The sequence below is a fragment of the Oncorhynchus gorbuscha genome, linkage group LG05 (assembly GCF_021184085.1).
Source record: "Oncorhynchus gorbuscha isolate QuinsamMale2020 ecotype Even-year linkage group LG05, OgorEven_v1.0, whole genome shotgun sequence".
Lineage (NCBI taxonomy): Eukaryota > Metazoa > Chordata > Actinopteri > Salmoniformes > Salmonidae > Oncorhynchus > Oncorhynchus gorbuscha.
The window spans coordinates 37,617,162-37,638,218 of record NC_060177.1 but is presented as its reverse complement, the minus strand read 5'-3'; the positions used below and the strand labels follow the sequence as shown (position 1 = coordinate 37,638,218).

Sequence of the window (21,057 nt, the reverse complement as noted above, 5' to 3'; positions counted from 1 at the left end):
CACTGCTACTACGCGAGGGAGAGACCATGCCGCGCTATTGCTAGAGCAAGTCCTGGGGTTGGCGTGGGGGAAGCTAACGGAAGGAAGAGAGCGAGATGCAGTAGCCAACTCGGCTACAGCCAAGACTAGCTAACGTGTAGCAGCCACATGTAGTTATTTCTCATGCCATATACCAGTCTTGATTAGAGAAGCATAGAAAAGCAAGAGAGCTACCAAGGCTAATTGCAAGCTAGATGCTGCGCCTTCTCCCTATGCCCATTCGGAGATTGTTAAACAACATCTTGCTGTTGGTTTCTCGTTGTAGCCTACTCCTTCTCATTTAACTCTGCTAATTTATAATTCCGTTTTGCATTGCATTAGTGAACTATCACTTCACTTGCTACACATTGAGCCTTTTTCTGTAGTGCTGCTTTGATTGGCCGACAAAAAAAAGCTACAGACAGGTGTGAAGGCTACCGGTCATTTAATGGGGTGCATGTCGGGAAAACTACTTCCAAAAGTTTGTTTTATATTAAGAATTTGTAATGTCGTGGCATATCCTTGTAAGTAACAATGTCACAGGTATTTTATTGTATTTAGAAAAGGCATTTTCATTGTTAATTAATAAAGTAGATTTATATATTTTTCTTTTTTTTGCTCAAAAGTGAATACTCACAAGTAATCAAATACTAACGTCCATTTGGATATTCGAATATGCCCATCCCTAATTGAGATGGCCTCTAATACCACATTTGTGTGTTGGGTGGCTGAGTTAAATCCTTTACCTAAAGCCCTAAAGTAAAGTGTGGCACATTTCTCCCGTAAGCTGCTTAAACGGCTACACCAGTAAAAATCCACTTTTTTTCAAGCTGAAAGACGATGTCAAAAAGTCATAATTTTAGTCAAAGTATGATACATTTTTGATTTGAAGTGACAAATCTGTGTGAATGCAGTTTCTTTTCCTATGATATGACATACAAATCATTGTCAGCCAACGTTTTATTTCAGGGCTCGGTTTTATTTGAATGTTACCACCCACCAACATTATTAATCACAAATGGCTCCAGAGTTGGTCCTCTTCACAACTGAGATGAGCCAAACAGCCTTGTGTCCACCTGGTCGCCTGGAGGTCCAAACATATGCTTTTGCACTGCAGCTATTTTGATAAGAAGATGATCATAAACCATGGTATAATATTGATCATGTTCACCTTTTTTTTTTTTTTTTTTAACAGTATTTTTATTGAAATTTCACAATTTTCACCCATATTAAGAGATACAACAGAGACAAAGCACACAGAACAAAAAGAAAAACAGCCCCCACTTACCCATATCTACGTGCATATATATACACATACATACATACACATACATACACACATATACATATACCCATGCATATACACACACATATGCATACATACACGCACGCACACACATATACACACCCATACATACGTACACCATTTTCCTCTTCCCGCTCTGTGCTTCTCTCACCCCATCACCATCATTGCGTCTCTCAATACATACATTTTAAACAAACTTACAAACAGAAATTAAACAAAAACGCTCAGTTTAAACCAAGAGGTTAGGTTCCACACATGGAACGTACAGTGTAGTTCTGAAATACATAGAACCCCGCCATTCTAAGAGAATCCTTGCAGCATAATAGCTGATACCTCAGGTTCTAGATAATTCACCTTTGTTTTAGCTAGTCTGTACAAACAAAATGTGTATATACAGTGCGCTCCGAAAACATTGGGACAGTGACATCTTTTGTTTGTTTTCAGCTCTGTACTTTGGATTTGAAATGAAACAGTGACTATGGGATTAAAGTGCAGACTGTAAGTTTTAATTTGAGGGTATGTTCATTCATATCGGGTGAACCGGTTAGATATTACAGCACTTTTTGTACATAGTCCACCCCCCCCCATTTTAGGGGACCAAAAGCATTGGAAATTCACTTGTGTATTAAAGTAGTCACAATTTATTATGTGGTGCAATATTCCTAGCACGCAATGATTACATCAAGCTTGTTGGATGCATTTGCATGTCTGGGGGGTATAATATATTTGCGTCTAACTTTCTCACTCATCATTATTCATGATTCATTCAGGACTATCCATAATCATATTTGCATCCATATTTAGAAACTGTTTAGAAACATACTCTATTCTTTTTTTCTTCTTTTTTTTACAATAATAGTGACTCTACCAATTTAATTTTTATTGGGCACAAAATAGTCTGAAACACAAACAGCAAATGCATCCAACATCATGAGCAAAGTCATTGTAGCCTATCATTTCACTTCCCCTGTGAGAATACTTGAGCACAGGCTGACTTGGCTTTTCTGTGCCGCAGCCAAAGCCTGCCGGCAGTTTACCTACCATAGTTGCACCATGTCCATTACAATGTAGAAAAACTCATATCAGCCATCTTTCAATAGTTATCCATATTACCGGAACAATTTTTTTATGGCGGATTCGTGGCCGCAATTTATGGAAGATAGGCCAGTGATTTTAATGCTTATGACATATGTAGCTCCAGAATGAGCTTCCACTACACTGTATTCAAAAGATTAGCCAGCTAACGTGCATTTCTTCTCCGACAAGAAATTACATGGAAATAGGGGCGTCAACTTCCTCTGCAGGGGGTTCTTTTAAGCCAGGGAGTCTGAGCTACTTAAAATGAGACCAACTCACACACCTGAGTTCTCTCGTACGCAGACATACACAAACACACACACACACACACGTTTACACATTCTCATACTTTCTTTCACACACACATTCTCACTCACTTCTAGGCCAAGGGTAAATGTTTGACTTCCTGGTTGACTCTGTATAACTCCACACCACGTGTCCCACTGTAATTGTTTTGACTTGTCTCTGTAATGTAGGCTGAGATTATAGTTCTTTTAATGCACTGGAAACAAATCTGATCACTGCACCCATGCCTTATCAGCTTTATTGGTTTGATTCAAACTTATCAGCCACTTAACCTGCTATTGAACCTCAGACCTTGTTTACTAGTCTCTCACTCTCCCTGTGGCCTTGCCTTGCTCTTTGGTGTAAGGGTTTATTGTGTGTGGAGGAGACGGGTCTATTCTATACTGCCCGATGGTACCGGTCTAAAATGGTGTGAGATTCTTATGCAATCTTTTCTTGTTATTCAGGTGACTTCATGTGGTTGCTCAGCTGGCCTGCCCCATGCCATGTATTGTCATGCGTCCCTGAAAGTGCAATCTTGAGTCCCACGAGAGGGCTGATAATTTGGGCCAAAAGGGTGTGGGTAGATTGTGTTATCCAAAAGGAATGTGTTCCAACAGACCAATTTGGTCGAGGAGAATGGGGCGTTGTAATCTGTCTAGCGATCCAATAGTTGTGAGTTTGCGTCGTGGACAGCTGTAGCGTTTTAGCTAACCCTTAATTCTAAACTTAAGCCAAATCATCTAACCTGCTATGTAAATTTCCCTGACATTTGTCGATTTAGTTCCCCTAAACTTTTACATCAATTAACAGCCTTAGTTGTTAGTTCCCCCAACCACCAACATAAATCCTCCCCATAACCCTCCTTTGTTATGGCGCAACCTAGTCTCAGAGATGGACGTATAATAGGGAAAGGGGGATACCTAGTCAGTTGTCCAACTGAAATGTGTCTTCCGCATTTGAACCCAACCCCTCTGAATCAGAGAGGTGATGGTGGATGCCTTAATCGATTAAGGCATCCACGTCTTCAGTAAACGGGGAAAACTATACATCCTCCAAGATTGTATTATAAATGACATAATCCAATTTGTATGCTATTGTACAACCGGGTAAGATTTAGGATACCATATGTCCTATAATTCGTATGATATTTATTATCAGCTATTCCATTCATAATGTTACCTAACATAATATATCATACTGCATGGAGTGTCACAGATTTACGAACAGAATAATGATTACCCCGAGACCACGTTGACTTGGTGGGTCACAAAACTGGATTGGGTCATTGCTAAACCGTTTTTGGATTCATTCAGTCATAGTGCCTTATTCATTGTGTGTACTAGCTCATCCTAGCCAGCCTCCTTTCTGGGGTCCCCTCCCCAAGTGTGTGTGTGTGCCCTGTCCCATCCCGTCCCCTTCATTAGGATCCTGAAAGTGATCACTCAAGCGGAAGACTTCTCCTTTGTCCCCATAGGACCATGTTAGCCTAGAGAACCACTCCATGTTTACAGTATGTCACAGAACAGGAAACCAGAACTGTGACTGTCCAGGACCACTGGGTACAAAGTGACCGCAGTGACCTCGCTGACTGCCTTGGACGGCGCATCACGATTCAGCCGCCGTGATCGACACTGTCAGTTCCCATTGTGGCTTGGTTCCATAGCTGCACGGTTGCCATGCCATTGCTGTGCAGGGCTGTCACGTACCAGGAAGACGGTGAGGCATACAGGACACCAACTAACAAGGTCGCCTCTGAGCCCAGAGATCAGTTTGAATTGATATGGTGGAACTCTAAACGGATGCAGATGGGAATACATTTTTTTTTTTTTTTTATTATAATTTTTTTATTAAACTCTTTCCACTCAGTTGGTATTGCTTTGTACATACATCCATATCAATAGTGTATTATGAGTTACATCACCAGCGCATGGCCGGCTCTGTCCCATTCCAGCGCTTATCCTGCAGCGACAGATGGACAGAACACAGGGAGGGAGGGTGAGAGCGAGAGTGGATGAAGATACTTTCTCTTTCTGGAGAGTTGCAGAACAGCACATGATAGGGCAGTAAACTCTGTGCATGAGAGGGAGAGATGGAGAGCGACCGAACAAGGGAAGAGGTGTAGATGTCGCACCCTCTCTCTGTCCAGAGAATTTTCAGGGAGGACCGGACAGCAGGAAGAGGGAAATGGGAGAGGAATTTACTTTGGACCTGTCGACACCATCCTGGACTGGGCCGTAAAAACCAGTAAATTAGCAGGGCAGAGGAGGATGAATCAACAGAGACATTCCTACACTGTTTGACGTTTGCAAGGGTTTTGGGGTGTGTGTGTGTGTGTGTGTGTTCGGTGAGTTATCTGCTTGTGATCCTGCTTTTGTGTAGATTTAATATCGACTAGTTCTGTGTATGGTTGATGGTCAAGGTGTGTGTCTAGTTACCTGGAGAGACTGAGCCAGCCGTCTGCTCCTGTGGGTTTTGTTACCTGAACGCCACCGGCTTGGCAGCGGGACAGCAATCACCTTTAGAATAGGACAGGGTCCAAAACCTTATCATTGTTCTGAGGAACTGTAAAGGCGGTGTGTTTCAAAGATGTGTGTGGTTCTGTGGAAGTCTTGTCTCGGAGTAGGAGGGGCCAGAAGAGGCACAGGTGAGATATAAAAGCAGGCTTGTGTGTGTGACCGTGTGTATCTGAGGATCACACTCACTCACCTCTCGTCCGTCGGCGTCTGTTGACCGGAGAACAGACTTGGGGATTATCGGACAGTTGATGAGCTTTAGGGCACTGCCATTGTCCAGGGGTTCAACACACACAGAGGAGAACTTTTGAACTTGGCTGCAGTACAGATTGTGCAGTACAGACATTATAGTACAGGACAGAACTTTGGACCTGTTCTCGCTGTGGATACGCTTGTTGTCTCGCACTCAGTCTTCACCTCTCCAACTCATGACAACTGCAAGGACTCGGACCACAGAAGATACGCCTGGAGCTCTGACTGCCATTCACAACTAGACCTCAACAACAATGGAACCCCTCCTTCATAACAGCTTATAAGCTATCATAACAACCTGTGGCTCTTCAACAGTTCCTGTCCCGTTCAAACAAGGGAGACCTTGTTTGTGGGAGAACGGAGCGAACCAACCTGCCCACAGGGGGGGGATCATGTATGTGCTTTGCACCCTGGTGGTACTGAGTATCCACAGCCTCTTTAAGAGCCGACACAAGACCCTGGACCCCGGCGACAAAGAGGCTGGAGAAGGGGAAACGTTGCCTGGGGACAAAGCCCCTCCGCTGGGGGAGGGAGGCAGGGTAAGGGACCCCGGTCCTGGAGGTCTTGGAGGGGTTGTGGGACCCAGGGAGAGGGAGAGAGGGGTGACTGTAGCCCTCTCTCAGGGGAAGAGGCAGAGGGCTGTAGACTGTAAGGCTGCAGGCTGCAACCGCGCAAACAAACGTAGAGGTGACCGGGAGCTGCGCTGCAGCCAGGGCAGGCTGGGATGCGGAGGAGGCAGCCTGGAGAATGTGCCGGACAGCAGAAAACAATTGCAGGTGAGAAGAGGGGAAGACTGGGATGGAGGGTGTTTTGAGAAAGGAGTAGAGACGATTGGGGTGAGGGCATGCTAAAGAGAACAAGAGGGAGGGGGAGGGGTGTGCCTAGATGTGCAAATCAGCACGTAGGCACAGGTATGTTTGTAATGCCATATCTGTGCCTGTGAGACTGACAAGGCACCAATCTAATTAATCAAGTACCAATCATAAATATTGTGGTACAGAAGTCCTGTGGTTTAAAATTTGATTCCAGATTATGTTGAAGTCCTTTATAATGAGAAGCAGCACCATGTTGGTTTAGTTTTTATGTAATTATGTGATTGTGTGACTGAGTTGGAGAGAGAATCTAAGCGCTGCTCCAGCAGTCTTAACCTTTCTGGGCTAATGAAAGAATGAAAGAATGTGGGTAGTAGTTTATGGGTGATTATGGGCCTTGGCAATTCACCAACGATTACCTTGAGGTTCACATTAGTGAGGAATGTGATGACCGTAGCCCTCCATCTCTCTCCTTTTCCCTCTCTCTCCCTTATTCTGAAAAAATTGTCACCCTCCTGACTTTCTTAATTTCACCCTCCCCCTGCATCCTTCTTTCCCTTCTCTCTAACCTACCTGTTCCATAGCACAGCTGTGATGTACAGTGCCATGCGAAAGTATTCGGCCCCCTTAAGTTAATACTTTGTAGCGCCACCTTTTGCTGCGATTACAGCTGTAAGTCGCTTGGGGTATGTCTCCATCAGTTTTGCACATCGAGAGACTGACATTTTTTCCCATTCCTCCTTGCAAAACAGCTCGAGCTCAGTGAGGTTGGATGGAGAGCATTTGTGAACAGCAGTCTTCAGATTCTCGGTTAGATTCAGGTCTGGACTTTGACTTGGCCATTCTAACACCTGGATATGTTTATTTTTGAACCATTCCATTGTAGATTTTGCTTTATGTTTTGGATCATTGTCTTGTTGGAAGACAAATCTCTGTCCCAGTCTCAGGTCTTTTGCAGACTCCATCAGGTTTTCTTCCAGAATGGTCCTGTATTTGGCTCCATCCATCTTCCCATCAATTTTAACCATCTTCCCTGTCCCTGCTGAAGAAAAGCAGGCCCAAACCATGATGCTGCCACCACCATGTTTGACAGTGGAGATGGTGTGTTCAGGGTGATGAGCTGTGTTGCTTTTACGCCAAACATAACGTTTTGCATTGTTGCCAAAAAGTTCAATTTTGGTTTCATCTGACCAGAACACCTTCTTCCACATGTTTGGTGTGTCTCCCAGGTGGCTTGTGGCAAACTTTAAATGACACTTTTTATGGATATCTTTTAAGAAATGGCTTTCTTCTTGCCACTCTTCCATAAAGGCCAGATTTGTGCAATATACGACTGATTGTTGTCCTATGGACAGAGTCTCCCACCTCAGCTGTAGATCTCTGCAGTTCATCCAGAGTGATCATGTGCCTCTTGGCTGCATCTCTGATCAGTCTTCTCCTTGTATGAGCTGAAAGTTTAGAGGGACGGCCGGGTCATGGTAGATTTGCAGTGGTCTGATACTCCTTCCATTTCAATATTATCGCTTGCACAGTGCTCCTTGGGATGTTTAAAGCTTGGGATTTTTTTTGTATCCAAATCCGGCTTTAGACTTCTTCACAACAGTATCTCGGACCTGCCTGGTGTGTTCCTTGTTCTTCATGATGCTCTCTGTGCTTTTAACGGACCTCTGAGACTATCACAGTGCAGGTGCATTTATACGGAGACTTGATTACACACAGGTGGATTGTATTTATCATCATTAGTCATTTAGGTCAACAATGGATCATTCAGAGATCCTCACTGAACTTCTGGAGAGAGTTTGCTGCACTGAAAGTAAAGGGGCTGAATAATTTTGCACGCCCAATTTTTCAGTTTTTGATTTGTTAAAAAAGTTTGAAATATCCAATAAATGTCGTTCCACTTCATGATTGTGTCCCACTTGTTGTTGATTCTTCACAAAAAAATACAGTTTTATATCTTTATGTTTGAAGCCTGAAATGTGGCAAAAGGTCGCAAAGTTCAATGGGGCCGAATACTTTCGCAAGGCACTGTAGCTAGCTTTCATTATCCCACATTAGCATTGGAGGTAAAAGCCCAGTCAAATCCCCTCCTAACCTGCTGACTATATATCTATCGGTTGTATGAGAAATGAGTTATGGCAGTTTGCGTGCTGATGCTAAAGTGGGCCGTAATGTCCCTGCATTCCGGGGGAAATGGATTCAGATCATTGTTTATGTAACCATGTTGTTAATCTGAGGACAGCAACACACTCTCTGCTCTGTGTGTTTCGGGTAAAGTGGACTTTAATCCCTCACAATGCTATAATTCTGGCTGTTGGTCCAATGACACATCATAACCTTCACCTTGGGCTGGGCAATATGGCCAAAATATCATATCGCGGTATTTATTTATTTAAGAAATTGGACTGTAATGACAGTATTTTATGTTTTTGCATAATAGAAGTTTATACATTTGCTTTATGAGTAGTGCGTGATTCAACTTCAACCCAAAACAAAATTCTGCATTTTTTTCATCAATTTCTGCATTTCCTGCACTCATTTGAGATTATTTCCATACTGCCACGTAGGGCTACACTATATGGGCAAACAATTTGATTTGACTTGCGCTTTAGAGCAAAACACTTGGTGTAATCATGGAAATAGAATGAATGCCGTGTTTGACATGACAAAGAAAAAATGCCACGGACTAGTTGTGACAGGGTAGGAACCAAAGTGTTGATAATTGTTTCCTAGGGGACCCTATAATGTTTGGCTACATTGAATGTTTTCTCTTAGCTACTTCATGTAGCTAACATATTCATGCTTCACCTATTCCTTTTTGATTTGGAAGATACTGCTGCACAAACATGCTGATTTAGGACTATACCTGTATACCTGTACTTTTAGGCTGTATATTTATTAGCGAGCTAGCCAGCCAGGTAACAAACGATTAGTATTAGCGGCTAACAAGATTTAGGCACAACGTCCTAAGAATAGACAAACTAGCTGTTTGCAGATGTAAGAAACACAAACTTGTAGTGTAATTATAGAACGCCAGTGGATTTATATTAAGAAGCAAAGTGAAAGCAGTGTTGTTGTCATCAACATTGTTGCATGTGCTGCATTGACCATGCAGACTGAACACAAGTGCCTCGTTGTCGAGGAACAACAAATGTGTTCCTTGAGTGACGGGGTGGGGATAGGTCTGTGTGGAAAGCAGAGAGGAGAGTGATGACTCAAGCAGCGAAGTAAACTATGAAAGTGACTATGAAAGTGACGTTACACTCGACATATCACATCTAACAAAACAATCAAATACGTTATATAAGTTTTTAAAAACTAACTGCCCTGCATCAATACCGGTATATTGTACAGTATACCGCCCAGCCCTACCTTCACCCCACCCAGTCACCCAGTCTCTCTCAACCCCATTCCCCACTCTCCTGGTCATAGGGAGGGCCCTCTCTCTGAATCACCCTCATTTTGACATTTGTCCCTGTAAATCCCCAAACAACGCTTTGGTTACACAACTAAGACTTTGAGGGAAGCTAAGGAAGTTTGATTTAAGTAACATTATCACAGAGGGAGCATGGCCACTGTGCAGGCATCTGATGTTCTCTACATTCAACATCTACAACATGATTAATAAGTCAAGGACAAACTACACCAGGAACTTGAGTGTTCTGATAATGCTAGAATAATGCCTTGCAAATGGTTACTTGAGCCAAGGTATAGTGTGTTTCATCTTTAATTCCCTGCGGTACAGCGCCAATCCCCTGAACACCTTCTGTGTGTGTGTGCTAGTTTTTCTATACACACACACACCAGCCTTTACCTCAGTTTCCTTCAGTATGAGTAGTCACACAGACTTGGTCTAGAAAACACCATTACCCAGGAGTGATGGGCTCTGGCTTGAGTGTTAGTGAATTGTCAGTGAAGCAGCTCTCGCACACGGTGTAATTTACAGTACTACTTATTTTGATCAATATACCTTTGAGCAGTGGCAGCCATAGGAGACCATATGTTCTTTGTGTGTGCATATTTCAGTGTGTACTTTTAGTTACACTGTATGGCTTAGGGACAATAAGTGTGTGTGTGTGTGTGCCCTTGTTACGAGCCATTTTTCCTTTTAAGTAATAAAGGATGTGAGGAGACGGGCAATGGTGTGTTTCGTAAACACATACGTGCACACACACACAGTTCTCTGTTAAATATTGCAGGCAGAGGGAAGAGAGCTGAGAGGAGCCACGCTTCATTTGTGGCTGAAATATTTATTTCTCCGCAGGAGAGCGAGGGGGAGCGACAGAGAGGGAGGGCACTGGAAGATGGAGAAAGGGAGGGGGAAAGAATGAGGGTGGCTACAGGAGTGAAATGATGCTGGCTCCGATTCTGCTGTTACTAAGGAACGGAGCGAGGGTGCGGTGTTAGAGACGGGGGAGAGAAGGGGGGGCTGGCTGGTGACTGAGTTCTCGCCGGGGGGTGTGTGTTGATCTGCGAGTGTGTGTTTTTCCGCCGCGTAAAGATGGTCTCTACAGCGATGCAGGGATGATCAGGACACAGAGACCGCAGGGTGGGAGGTGAGTACCCTAAAGACAAAGAAAATGAATGGATAGATGGGTGGGTGAGAAATGGAGAGAGGGAAAAAAGAGGGGGACATGTTGAGCGAGGTGTGAGAGGTAGCCACCAGGGTTGGACGGAGAGAAATAAAAAGAGAGAATAACTGCAGGGGAAAGAGAGAAAAGAGGGGGACATGTTGAGCGAGGTGTGAGAGGTAGCCACTAGGGTTAGATGGAGAGAAGTAAAAAGAGATAGAATAACTGCAGGGGAAAGAGAGAAAGGGCTGTCATAGTGTTGTTTTTCCTCGAGTGTTGCATTTCCCTGTTGTTGACCGAGGGTCCCTTTTATGGTATCTTTTTCCGTCTGTCTTTGTTAAGGGTTTACCCACATCTAGTAATCCCAGTCCATATGGTGTCGTGCTGATGAATTGATCTCAACCTTATTCTGATGCATTGTTGTTTTTTCAACCTCCCAGAGCTGTGTGATGTTGAGCAGACCGGTTCTGACACTTGACGCATGGTGAAAGCAGATTCCTTCGGTTAGAGTCCTGCGCTAGCTCTGTCTGGCAGGTTATGTCTATCCTGTCTATCCTTTCTGTCTCAGGCTACGTCTATCTCCTTGTCCTGACTCTCAAAGTACAGCCAGTACGGTGCAGTTTCTTGGCAACTTGATCGCTGAAACAATGGTCTAATGAAACAAATACCAAAATGTAGTTTTGGGCTGGGGTTTTCCTTTAATTTTCTATAATGCCTACTAAGAAGTTGGTCATTATTAGCAGGTTAGTGTTTTTTTTGTAATGAATCTTGTTCTGGAGGCAGCTCTGCAGAGTGGTCACTAGCTGGCACAGTCATAAAATCTGAAAACCTAACCTTAACCCTAACCACATTGCTAACCCTAATGCTTAACCTTAAACTAAAGGGACACTTTTGGATATCGGCAATGAAGCCCTTTATCTACTTCCCCAGAGTCAGATGAACCAGTGGATACCCTTTTTATACAATACTTCTCCATGCAGTTTGAAGGAAGTTGCTAACTAGTGTTGGCGTAATTGTTAACTAGCGTTAGCGCAACGTCTGGAAGTCTATGGGTAACTGCTAGCATGCAAGTAGTTACCGTAGACTTCCAGCCATTGTGCTAACTCTAATTAGCATTGGCTTTCAATAACCTCCAACTTCCTTCATACTGGATGCAGAGACATACAAGTGGTATCCACTTCCTCAAGAGTTCATCTGACTCTGAGGATGTAGATAAAATGCTACATTGCCAAAATCCCAAAGTATCCCTTTAAGACCCAAAGCAAATTTTTTGTTTATATGAATTTTTACAAAATACATTTACATTACATTTAAGTCATTTAGCAGACGCTAAATAGCCAATTTTGACTTTGCAATTTGCCTATCTAAGGGAAAATCACTCAGTTCTACCTCCAGGACAAAACTCATGACATTAAAAGTAAACCTGCTCATTATTAGTGCACGGTTCAGGTTAAATTTGTAACAAAAATGTAATTTTCATAGACTTGAAAGCCAGATCAGTGATTATTGCAAAAAAGCAGGTTAAACTGATATATATATATATTTAAATCTAGATGATTTTCAGGCCATATCGCTAAGCTCTACTTCAAGGGGGGGCTTCAGGCCATCTGACTGTACAGTAGGAGCTAGACAGTAACATACTGCCTGACCACAGGAAGCTTGTGCTGTCAGACTCCCTATAGCCTTGTGTGTTTAAATAATGTATGTTATAGGCTGGTAAATTTTAAAGAGCTCTTTGTTAGTGATACAAAGCCCTTGTCTCTCTCTCTAGGAGCACTAAAACAGTCCTCATAATTGGGTCTGTCAAAGCCCCCTTACAGGGCAGTGAAAGCATAGTGAAATGTGTTTTGTTATTATTAAAACTCAAACCCTTAACCCCTTCGTCAGGAATGTTCCAATAAACAGGGCTTTATGGTTCCCATGAAGAGCCTGCTCAGACAGTGGATCTGTAGCTGTGTTAGACTGAAAGCCCTCAACCCACAACGAGACTGAGAAAAGGGGTTTGTTGGACTGTTTCTCTATTCCTATTTTCATAGCCATAAACGGTCTTTGTTCATTTGCAATATTTTTGACTGTAGTCTATTTAAAGTTTAGTGTGCCTGGTGTTTTTTCATTCTATGGTCATCTCCCTGTTGTCGTAGCAGAAGGACACAAATAGCTTCTGTCTATGTAGCCCTGAGGGAAACACTGATTCAACACACACATACATGCTGGTTAAGTGTGCCACGAATTCTAAATAAATCACATACCGTGTCACCAGCATAGCACCATCACACCACCTCCTCCATGCTTTTACAATGGGAAATACACATGCGGAGATCATCCATTCACTCACACAGCATCTGTTCATACATACAGTTGAAGTTGGAAGTTTACATACACTTAGGTTGGAGACATTTTTCAACAAAACTATAATTTTGACAAATCAGTTACTTTGTGTAAGACACAAGTAATTTTTCCAACTGTTTACAGACAGATTATTTCACTTATAATTCACTATATCACAATTCCAGTGGGTCAGAAGTTTACATACACTAAGTTGACTGTGCCTTGTAAAATTCCAGAAAAGTATGTTATGGCTTTAGAAGCTTTTGAAATGCTAATTGACATTTGAGTCAATTGGAAGTGCACCTCTGGATGTATTTCAAGGCCTACCTTCAAATTCAGTGTCTCTATACTTGACATCATGGGACAATTTAAATAAATCAGCCAAGAACTCAATTGTTTTTTTGTAGACCTCCACAAGTCTGGTTCATCCTTGGGAGCAATTTCCAAACGCCTGAAGGTACCACGTTCATCTGTACAAACAATAGTATGCAAGTATAAACACCATGGAAACATGCAGCTGTCATACTGCTCAGGAAGGAGACACGTTCTGTCTCCTAGAGATGAATGGTGCGGAAAGTGCGAATTACCCCAGAACAGCAACAAAGGACCTTGTGAAAATGCTGGAGGAAACCGGTACAAAAGTATCTATATCCACAGTAAAACGAGTCCTATATCGACATAACCTGAAAGGCCGCTCAGCAAGGAAGAAGCCACTGCTCCAAAACCGCCATAAAAAAAGCCAGACTACGGTGTGCAACTGCACAAGATTGTACTTTTTGGAGAAATATCCTCTGGTCTGATGAAACAGAAAAAGAACTGTTTGGTCATAATGACCATCGTTATGTTTGGAGGAAAAAGGGGGAGGCCTGCAAGCCGAAGAAAACACCATCCCCACAGTGAAGCACGGCGGTGGCGGCATGTTGTGGGGGTGCTTTGCTGCAGGAGGGACTGGTGCACTTCACAAAATAGATGGCATCATGACATCAACATCTCAAGACATCAGTCAGGAAGTTAAAGCTTGGTCGTAAATGGGTCTTCCAAATGGACAATGACCCCAAGCATACTTCCAAAGTTGTGGCAAAATGGCTCAAGGACAACAAAGTCAAGGTATTGGAGTGACCATCACAAAGCCCTGACCTCAAACCTATAGAAAATTTGTGTTGGCAGACCTGAAAAAGCGTGTGCGAGCAAGGAGGCCTACAAACCTGACTCAATCACACCAGCTCTGTCAGGAGGAATGGGCCTAAATTCACCCAACTTATTGTGGGAAGCTTGTGAAAGGCTACCTGAAATGTTTGACCCAAGTTAAACAATTTAAAGACAATGCTACCAAATACACTCAATTAGTATGTTAACTTCTGACCCACTGGGAATGTGATGAAAGAAATAAAAGCTGAAATAAATCATTCTCTCTTATTCTGACATTTCGCATTCTTAAAATAAAGTGGTGATCCTAACTGACCTAAGAGACAGAATTTGTAAATGTCAGGAATTGTGAAAAACGGAGTTAAAATATATTCGGCTAAGGTGTATGTTAACTTCCGACTTCAACTGTGATATATATATATCTCGCTCTCGCTCGCTCGCTCACTCTCACTACATGACCAAAAGTATGTGGACACATGCTCGTCATTCCAAAATCATAGACATTAATGTAGAATTGGTCCACCCTTTGCTGCTATAACAGACCACACTCTTCTGGGAAGGCTTCCGCTAGATGTTGAATATTGCTGAGGGGACTTGCTTCTGTTCAGCCACGAGCGTTAGTGATGTCGGGCACTGATGTTGGGCAATTTAGGCCTGGCTCACAGTCGTCGTTCAATTCATCCCAAAGGTGTCTAATGGGGTTGAGTACAGGGCTCTGTGCAGGCCACTCAAGTTCTTCCACACCGATCTCGACAAACCAATTCTGTATGGACCCCGCTTTTTGCATGGGGTCATTGTCATGCCGAAACAGGAAAGGGCCTTCCCAAAAATGTTGCTACAAAATTGGAAGCACAGAATCATCTAGAATGTCATTGCATGCTGTTGCGTTAAGGTCTCCCTTCACTGAAACTAAGGGGCCTAGCCCCATACCATTATTCCTCATCCACCAAACTTTACAGTTGGCACTATGCATTGGGGCAGGTAGTGTTCTGCTGGCATCCGCCAAACCCAGATTTGTCTTTCGGACTGCCAGATGGTGAGCGTGATTCATCACTCCAGAGAATGCATTTTAGCCACACATTGCATGGATGTGTGCTCACTTTTATACACCTGTCAGCAACGGGTGTGGCTAAAAATAGCCAAATCCACTAATTTGAAGGTGTGTGTGTGTGTGTGTGTGTGTCTCACTGTCAACTGTGTTTATTTTCAGCAAACTTAACGTGTAAATATTTGTATGAACATAACAAGATTCAACAACTGAGACACAAACTGAACAAGTTCCAGACATGCGACTAACAGAAATGGATAATGTGTCCCAGAACAAAGGGGGGATAAAAATCAAAAGTAACAGTCAGTATCTGGTGTGGCCACCAGCTGCATTAAGTACTGCAGTGCATCTCCTCCTCGTGGACTGCACCAGATTTGCCCGTTCTTGCTGTGAGATGTTTACCACACTCTTCCACCAAGGCACCTGCAAGTTCCCGGACATTTCTGGGGGGAATGGCCATGGCCATCGCCCTCCGATCCATCAGGTCCAAGACGTGCTCAATGGGATTGAGATCCGGGCTCTTCGCTGGCCATGGCAACACACTGACATTCCTGTCTTGCAGGAAATCACGCACAGAACGAGCAGTATGGCTGGTGGCATTGTCATTCGAGGTCGACCGATTATGATTTTTTTTTTCAACGCCGATACCGATTACTGGAGGACCCCCCCAAAAAAAGCCTATGCCGATTAATCGGCCGATTTTTATGTAATGACAATTACAACAATACTGAATGAACACTTATTTTACCTTAATATAATACATCAATAAAATCAATTTAGCCTCAAATAAATAATGAAGCATGTTCAATTTGGTTTAAATAATGCAAAAACAAAGTGTTGGAGAAGAAAGTAAAAGTGCAATATGTGCCATGTCAGAAAACTAACGTTTCAGTTCCTTGCTCAGAACATGAGAACATATGAACGGTGGTGGTTCCTTTTAACATGAGTCTTCAATATTTCAAGGTAAGAAGTTTTAGGTTGTTGTTATTATAGGACTATTTCCCTCTATACCATTTGTATTTCATTAACCTTTGACTATTGGATGTTCTTATAGGCACTTTAGTATTGCCAGTGTAACCGTATAGCTTCCGTCCCTCTCCTCGCTCCTCCCTGGGCTCGAACCAGGAACACATCGACAACAGCAACCCTCGAAGCAGCATTACCCATGCAGAGCAAGATAAACAACCACTCCCAGGCTCAGAGCGAGTGACGTTTGAAACGCTATTAGCGCGAGCTAACTAGCTAGCCGTTTCACTTCGGTTACACCAGCCTCATCTCGGGAGTTGATAGGCTTGAAGTAGGCTTAAACAGCGCAATGCTTGACGCACAACGAAGAGCTGCTGGCAAAACGCAAAGAAAGTGCTGTTTGAATGAATGTTTAAGCGCCTGCTTCTGCCTACCACCCCTCAGTCAGATACTTAGATACTTCAATGCTTGTATGCTCAGTCAGATGATATGCAACGCAGGACATGCTAGATAATATCTAGTAATATCATCAACCATGTGTAGTTAACCAGTGAGTATGATTGATTGATTGTTTTTATAAGATAAGTTTAATGCTAGCTTACCTTGGCTTACTGCATTCGCGTAACAGGCAGTCTCCTTGTGGAGTGCAACGAGAGAGAGGAGAGGCAGGTCGTTATAGCGTTGGACTAGTTAACTATAAGGTTGCAAGATTGAATCCCCTGAGCTGACAAGGTGAAAATCTGTCGTTCTGCCCCTGAACGAGGCAGTTAATTGAAAATAAGAATGTTCTTAACTGACTTGCCTAGTTAAGTAAAGATTTAAAAAGCTGTAAAAAAAAAAAGAATTGGCCAAATCAGTGCCCAAAAATACTGATTTCCGATTATGAAAACTTGAAATCGGCCCTATTTAATAGGCCATTCTGATTGTCATGCTCTAATTGTCATGCTGGAGGGTCACAACAAGCTCAGTCCGATGATGCTGTGACACGCCACCCCAGACCATGACTGACCCTCCATCTCCAAATCGATCCCGCTCCAGAGTACAGGCCTCGGTGTAACGATCATTCCTTAGACGATAAACGCGAATCCGACCATCACCCCTGGTGAGACAAAATCGCGACTTGTCAGTGAAGCGCAATTTTTGCCAGTCCTGTCTGGTACAGCGACGGTGGGTTTGCCCCCATAGGTGACGTTGTTACCGGTAATGTCTGGTGAGGTCCTGCCTTACAACAGACCTGCAAGCCCTCAGTCCAGCCTCTCAGCATTTTGTGGACAGTCTGAGCACTGATGGGGGGATTGTGCGTTCCTGGTGTAACTCTGGCAGTTGTTGTTGCCATCCTGAACCTGTCTCGCAGGTGTGATGTTCGGATGTACTGATCCTGTGAAGGTGTTGTTACACATAGTATGCCACTGCGAGGACGATCAACTGTCCGTCCTGTCTCCCAGTCTTAAGTGTCTCACAGAACAGACATTGCAATGTATTGCCCTGGTCACATCCACAGTCCTCATTTCTCCTTGCAGCATGCCTAAGGCACGTTCACGCAGATGAGCAGGGACAATGGGCATCTTTCTTTTGGTGTTTTTCAGTCAGTAAAAAGGCCTCTTTAGTGTCCCTAAGTTTTCATAACTGTGACCTTAATTGCCTACCGTCTGTAAGCTGTTAGTGACTTAACAACCGTTCCACAGGTGCAAGCTCATTAATTGTTTATGGTTCATTGAACAAGCATGGGAACAGTGTTTAAACCCTTTACAATGAAGATCTGTGAAGTTATTTGGATTTTTACAAATTATCTTTGAAAGACGGGGTCCTGAAAAAGGCATGTTTTTCTTTTTTAGCTGAGTTATATATATCCACTCGCACGCACTACCGTTCATAAGTTTGGGGTCACTTAGAAATGTCTTTGTTTTTGAAAGCGAAGAAAATTTTTGGTCCATTTTAAAATAACATAATTGATCAGAAATACAGTGTAGACATTGTTGATGTTGTAAATGACTATTGTAGCTGGAAATTGCTGATATTTACATGGAATATCTACATTTATCAGCAACCATCACTCCTGTGTTCCAATGGCACGTTGTGTTAACTAATCCAAGTTTATCATTTTAAAAGGCTAATTGATCATTAGAAAACCCTTTTGTAATTCTGTTAGCACAGCTGAAAGCTGTTGTGCTGATTTAAAGAAGCAATAACACTGGCCTTCTTTAGACTAGTTGAGTATCTGGAGCATCAGCATTTGTGGGTTCGATTACAGGCTCAAAATTGCCAGAAACAAAGAACTTTCTTCTGAAACTCATCAGCCTATTCTTGTTCTGAGAAATGAAGGCTATTCCATGAGAGAAATTTGCCAAGGAACTGAAGATCATGTACAACGCTTTGTACTACTCCCTTCACAGAACAGCTCTAACCAGAATTGAATTAGGAGTGGGAGGCCCTGTTGCACAACTGAGCAAGAGGACAAGTACTTTAGTGTCTAGTTTGAGAAACAGACTCTTCACAAGTCCTCAACTGGCAGCTCCATTAAATAGTACCCGCAAAACACCAGTCTCAACGTCAACAGTGAGGAGGTGACTCCGGGATGCTGGCCTTCTAGGCAGAGTTGCAAAGAAAAAGCCATATCTCAGGCTGGCCAATTCAAAGAAAAGATTAAGATGGACAAAAGAACAGACACTGGACATAGAAAGATTGGAAGAAAGTGTTATGGACAGATATATTTAAGTTTGAGGTGTTTGTATCACAAAGATAAACGTTCGTGAGATGCTGAAAAGATGCTGGAGGAGTGCTTGATGCCGTCTGTCAAGCATGGTGGAGGCAATTTGATGGTCTGGGGGTGCTTTGGTGGTGGTAAAGTGGGAGATTTGTACAGGGTAAAAGGGATCTTGAAGAAGGAAGGATATCACCCCATTTTGCAACGCCATACCCTGTGGAAGGTGCTTAATTGGAGCCAAATTTCCTCATACATCAGGACAATGACCCAAAGCACAGCTCCAAACTATGCAATAACTATTTAGGGAAGAAGCAGTCAGCTGGGATTATGTATATAATAGAGTGGCCAGCAGTCACCGGATCTCAACCCTATTCACATGTTGTGGGAGCAGCTCACTGTATGGTACGTAAGAAGTGCCCATCAAGCCAATCCAACTTGTGGGAGGTGCTTCAGGAAGCATGGGGTGAAAAATTTCAACAAATTGACAACTAGAATGCCAAACGTCTGCAAGGCTGTAATTGCTGCAAATGGAGGATTCTTTGACTAAAGCAGTTTGAAGGACACAATTATTTTTTTCAATTCAAAATCATTATTTATAATCTTGTCAATGTCTTGACTATATTTCCTATTCATTTTGAAACTCATTTATTTTCTGTTTTCATGGAAAACAAGGACATTTCTAAGTGACCCCAAATTTTTGAACAGTATGTGTATATACACTGCTCAAAAAAATAAAGGGAACACTTAAACAACACCATGTAACTCCAAGTCAATCACACTCCTGTGAAATCAAACTTTCCACTTAGGAAGCAACACTGATTGACAATACATTTCACATGCTATTGTGGAGGTGGAAACAGCAGGTGGAAATTATAGGCAATTAGCAAGACACCCCCAATAAAGGAGTGGTTCTGCAAGTGGTGACCACAGACCACTTCTCAGTTCCTATGCTACCTTGCTGATGTTTTAGTCACTTTTGAAGGCTGGCGGTGCTTTCACTCTAGTGGTAGCATGAGACGGAGTCTATACAACCCACACAAGTGGCTCCGGTAGTGCAGCTCATCCAGGATGGCACATCAATGCGAGTTGTGGCAAGAAGGTTTGCTGTGTCTGTCAGCGTAGTGTCCAGAGCTTGGAGGCGCTACCAGGAGACAGGCCAGTACATCGGGAGATGTGGAGGAGGCCGTAGGAGGGCAACAACCCAGCCGCAGGACCGCTACCTCTGCCTTTGTGCAGGGAAGGAGCACTGCTAGAGCCCTGCAAAATAACCTCCAGCAGGCCACAAATGGGCATGTCTGCTCAAACGGTCAGAAACAGACTCCATGAGGGTGGTATGAGGGCCCAACGTCCACAGGTGGGGGTTGTGCTTACAGCCCAACACCGTGCAGGACGTTTGACATTTGCCAGAGAACACCAAGATTGGAAAATTAGCCACTGGCGCCCTGTGCTCTTCACAGATGAAAGCAGGTTCACACTGAAAACATGTGACAGACGTGACAGAGTCTGGAGACGCCGTGGAGAACGTTCTGCTGCCTGCAACATCCTCCAGCATGATTTGGTTTGGCGGTGGGTCAGTCCATGGTGTGGGGTGGCATTTCTTTGGGGGGCCGCACAGCCCTCCATCCTTTGGGGGGCCACACACACTACTGAGCCTTATTTTGACTTGTTTTAAGGACATTACATCAAAGTTGGATCAGCCTGAAGTGTTTTTTTCCACTTTAATTTTGAGTGTGACTCCAAATCCAGACCTTCGTGGGTTGATACATTTGATTTCCATTGATAATTTTTGTGTGATTTTGTTGTCAGCACATTCAACTATCTAAAGAAAAAAGTATTTAATAAGAATATTTCATTCATTCAGATATAGGATGTGTTATTTTAGTGTTCCCATTCTTTTTTTACTTACAGGGCATTCGGAAAGTATTCAGACCCCTTGAATTTTTCCACATGTTACATTACAGCCTTATTTAAAATGTATTAAATTGTTTTTTTCCCCTCATCAATCTACACGCAATACCCCATAACGAC

The 21,057-nt window shown here is 43.1% G+C and overlaps 1 protein-coding gene across 7 annotated transcripts in view; it reads left to right on the top strand.

Moving 5' to 3' along the window:
• Positions 1-21,057, top strand: part of LOC124035919 (kinesin-like protein KIFC3) — a 72,330-nt gene that overhangs the window by 16,457 nt on the left and 34,816 nt on the right. For 2 of the 7 annotated variants that reach the window (XM_046349814.1, XM_046349812.1), the window contains exon 1: positions 4,769-6,230. The exons of 1 other annotated variant lie outside the window; for it this stretch is intronic. In XM_046349814.1, coding sequence (XP_046205770.1) covers positions 5,847-6,230 — 384 coding nt within the window. In that variant the 5' untranslated portion in view covers positions 4,769-5,846. Of the gene's footprint in view, positions 1-4,767; positions 6,231-10,666; positions 10,823-21,057 lie in introns of those variants that run through there. 4 more of the 7 variants (XM_046349811.1, XM_046349813.1, XM_046349815.1 and 1 more) reach the window with 4 other exon arrangements.